This window comes from Coptis chinensis, chromosome 1 (assembly GCF_015680905.1).
Source record: "Coptis chinensis isolate HL-2020 chromosome 1, ASM1568090v1, whole genome shotgun sequence".
NCBI classification, from domain to species: Eukaryota; Viridiplantae; Streptophyta; class Magnoliopsida; order Ranunculales; family Ranunculaceae; genus Coptis; species Coptis chinensis.
Genome location: NC_141456.1, coordinates 78675925 through 78680344, shown reverse-complemented (window position 1 = coordinate 78680344; position 4420 = coordinate 78675925). Strand labels below are relative to the sequence as shown.

General features: G+C 39.6%; 1 protein-coding gene across 1 annotated transcript; it reads left to right on the top strand.

The window, feature by feature from the left end:
* Positions 1-480: 480 nt before the first annotated feature.
* LOC147525300 (6-phosphogluconate dehydrogenase, decarboxylating 1, chloroplastic) lies at positions 481-2391 on the top strand. The gene is made up of 2 exons (XM_086606141.1): positions 481-675; positions 761-2391. Exon 2 carries the CDS (start codon positions 772-774, stop codon positions 2251-2253), a length of 1482 nt encoding a protein of 493 aa, XP_086462267.1. The 5' UTR covers positions 481-675; positions 761-771; the 3' UTR covers positions 2254-2391.
* Positions 2392-4420: the final 2029 nt, after the last annotated feature.

Sequence of the window (4420 nt, the reverse complement as noted above, 5' to 3'; positions counted from 1 at the left end):
TTTGACCGATATATTAACGATATTTCCGATATAATCGACGATATTTCCTATATATCGACATACGAAACAAAATTTTAACTGGTCAACAAAAAAATAGATATCTTTGATATTTCTGATATATCCGATATATATCGGTTTTTGGATACATCGAAAAAAATTTGGGCCTTGTGGTTGTTGATACTTTGATGTTGATGAATGATGGGTGATGGACTAAATATGGCTTTCAACAAATTTTTAAGGATTTAGTGTTGTTTGAGGTGGTGTCTATGCCCTCAGAATAGCAATCTATTCACTACATACATTATCAATGGACCAGGGATCTCATGGTGGCGGCCATATTGGCCCGAATCCATAGATTATAACAAACAAAATATATTTGAGAATTGAAAGTATCTTGTCAGCCCACCATCTACTGTTTCTGTGATTTTTGCACACATCTCAAGGCAAGTTGATTAAGTGGGTAGATACCAACTGGCTACAGAGAACAAAGTGATAGGGGCAGAAGATTAGCTCTTGACTGTGTTGACTTTTCAAAAACCCAAAAGACAAACTCAGCCTCGTTCGCTCCGCTATTTCAACCCATCACTTACTCCGTCATTTCAACCTTTAAAAATAGTTTATTGCCGCTATTTCAACCCCCCGGTCTGTTGATCTCGTTCATTTCGACTTATAACGGTATATATCTCAAAATTTGTTTATGTAGTTTGTTAATTGGGGATGGTTATATGATTGTGAGTTAACAAGTTTGTGTCTTGTTCAGGGTAATCTGCAATGGAGGCATCGGCAGCAGGTCTTTCGCGCATAGGACTCGCTGGTCTAGCTGTGATGGGCCAGAATCTTGCTCTAAATATAGCGGACAAAGGCTTCCCTATTTCTGTCTACAATCGTACCACTTCTAAAGTCGATGAAACTGTACAACGTGCTAAGCAAGAAGGTGATCTACCTCTTACTGGACACTACTCACCTCGTGATTTTGTCCTCTCCATTCAAAGGCCTAGATCTCTTGTTATTCTTGTTAAAGCTGGCTCCCCTGTGGATCAGACCATTTCCGCTCTCTCTGAGTTTATGGACTCGGGTGATACCATAATTGATGGTGGCAATGAGTGGTATGAGAACACCGAGCGACGCATGCGTCAAGTCCAGGATAAGGGTATTCTCTATCTGGGCATGGGAGTTTCAGGTGGCGAAGAGGGTGCTCGTAATGGACCTTCTCTTATGCCTGGTGGCTCTTACCAAGCTTATTTGAACATCGAGGAGATTGTGAAGAAGGTCGCTGCACAAGTGGAGGACGGCCCCTGCGTCACTTACATTGGAGAAGGTGGGTCGGGTAATTTCGTGAAGATGGTACACAATGGTATTGAATACGGAGACATGCAACTGATTTCTGAGGCGTATGATGTGTTGAAGAATGTTGGAGGATTGTCTAATTCCGAATTGGCAGACATTTTCGATGAATGGAACAGAGGAGAGCTGGAAAGCTTCTTGGTTGAGATAACAGCTAATATATTTAAGGTTAAAGATGAACACGGTGATGGGGAATTAGTTGATAAAATTTTGGATAAGACAGGGATGAAGGGGACTGGGAAATGGACTGTCCAACAGGCGGCTGAGTTGTCGGTTGCTGCTCCAACCATTGCTGCTTCTTTGGATTGTAGGTATTTGAGTGGTTTGAAAGAGGAGAGGGAGGCCGCAGCAGCGGTTTTGAAGGAGGCTGGCATGGCTGAGGCTGCGAGGCCAAGTGTTGATAAGAAGAGATTGATTGATGATGTTAGACAAGCGTTGTATGCGTCCAAGATTTGTAGTTATGCACAGGGGATGAATTTGTTGAGAGCTAAGAGTGTCGAGCAGAATTGGAATCTCAATTTTGGTGAATTAGCAAGAATTTGGAAAGGTGGATGCATTATTCGGGCAGTGTTCTTGGACCGAATTAAGAAAGCATACCAAAGGAATCCACAATTGGCAAGTCTGATTGTTGATCCAGACTTTGCAAAAGAGATGGTGCAGAGGCAAGCAGCATGGAGAAGGGTTGTGGGGTTGGCTATCCAAGCAGGAATTAGCACTCCAGGAATGTGTGCTAGCCTTTCTTATTTTGACACCTACAGGCGTGCGAGACTGCCTGCTAACCTTGTCCAGGCACAGAGGGACTTGTTTGGGGCTCATACATATGAGCGGATTGATCGCCCAGGAGCTTTTCACACAGAGTGGACAAAGCTTGCAAGGCAGAGCAAGGCTGGTATTGGTGCTTTAAGCTGAGCTTTATTTTGTTTTTTGGCAATTTGGAGGGTCAAATTGGGATTGAACCTGTTTGTTTATTTTTCATTGGGCAAGTGCACAATGTTTTTTGTGGTTATGATTAAAAAAAACCAATAAAAGAACACCATTTCCTGTTTAGGATTAGCTATTATTGTTTTTCCTTAGTCTCCGTTTTCAGTAAGTGATGCATCTACCTACTGAGCTCCTTCAGCTTTTACTTTGTGATGGCTCTGCCGGCCCACACACACACACACACATAGAGATAGAAGTCATGGATTGTTTGTCCTTTCCTCATCTGATGCCAACATTTAGAAACATATATATGCAAATAGCATTTGAGAAACTGCAAATTGTGAAATAGACCAGCCAATTCCTTCAACTATCAGTGTGTCCCTCATCTTCCTTGCACTATAACAATAAATTTTGCTGCCTGGTTCAAATAGAAGATATATTTGCTAGTTATTATGTTGCAATTTTGTATTATACAACATTACAGTAAAGTTTCTCTGTGAAATGGTAGAGCTCATGGAGTCATAGGTTGTTCATTTGTTGATTGTTGTATGATTTCATATCTCCATATAGTCAATTTGCGTCTACACGTGCCAGGCTTCGTAACGCTCATGGTTAGAGCCTCGCCTATGTTTTGTCCTAGACTCCTAGCACCTTAATATAGTGCAACTGTGCCTACTCCATTCACTCACTTTACTTCTTTTTATTCCGTAATGCGAGTGTGTGTGCAATGTATTGCACACTTGCACACATTAAAAGTACTTCTAATGCATTAGAGATGATATAGCATTGTTTTTAGTTTCAGCCCCTTTTCATTATTGCTTTTATGGTGAGTGTGTTTGCATTCTTAATTGGAGAATACTAGCTTGACCATTTGGACAGCTAAACCATTTTCCGACTGATAATAAAACTGAAATGTATAGACATGAAAATGTGCTGGGCACTTCTGAGTTGCATAGTTGATAAGTTATCTTTATTGAGGAATAAGTGCATACAAATGGTCAGAGATACAAGTACAGTAGTGACTAGTGAGGGAGATCCTTTGAATGCATACCATGCCTCACTTGAAACAACACCTTTTGTCGTATGATTCACTGAGTTTTTCTTTTGTTTTATTGCAAATTGGTTATGTTAAGTTGGATTGTTATTTTTTCTCGCACAATGTGTTTCCTGGGTATGATTATAAAAAGACCCATAAATGAACAGCATCTCCTGTGTTAGGTTCAGTGCTTATTGTTTTGCCTTGCAGTCTCTGTTTTTAGTGAGTGACGCATCTACCTATTGAGCTCAGCTATACTATGATTTTTTTCTATCCCTTGCATTTCAAGTAGATGAGAAATGAAAGTTTCTCCAGCTTTTACTTTACTGGTTCTACTGGTCTTTCATTGATAATACAAGTATACATTTCCTTTATGCAAAAGTGAAATGTTAGCCCCCTTCCTCCTTCGTTTCGGTTATTCTGTGTTTTGAATGCTTCATTGCTTATACCTGTTTCGAGCAATGGGTCTGGTTTATGTTTTCCAGAGGATAGATGGCTGTCAGATAGGGCTTTTAGGTTGTTGATTTGATGATTGTTGTCTCATTTAATCTCTCAGGGTTGTTGATTTGATGATTGTGTTGCAGCAGTGCATGTTCCATGCCTAGTCCAATTCACTTAATTATTTTGTTTTTTTGGTATTACTTAATACTAGTGTGCGTGCAATGTGTTGCACTCGTCTTCCTTATGTTTGAAGTGTTTTTTGTTGATCGCTTTAAATTAAAGCACAATTGATCGTGTGATTAGAGAAGTCTAACTTGTAGTTTCAGATTTTCAGCTCTTTGTCCATATTGTTTTGTATGGTGAGTGGGTGTGGGCTTACGTTCTTTGTTGGAGAAAAATAGCTCAACTAAACCATATGGACAGGTAAACCATTTTTGACTGATGGATTAAGTTTGAAATGATTGACATAAGAATGTGCTGGGGACTTCTTAGTTGCATAAATGCCACACCTGATCGAAAACAACAATTCCGTCTTATAATTCAACAATGTACTTGATATTTCAGTTCTCAAGAGAAAAACTAGTGTCTTTTACTATATACACAACTCAATTAGTTTTCGAACCCGTTCTATGAACGGGTGCCGTTATATTAAATTATTATAAAAATTATAATACCTAT

Excerpts from the sequence above, each read along its gene's own strand:
- LOC147525300 (XM_086606141.1), top strand. The coding sequence starts at position 772 with ATGGAGGCATCGGCAGCAGGTCTTTCGCGCATAGGACTCGCTGGTCTA.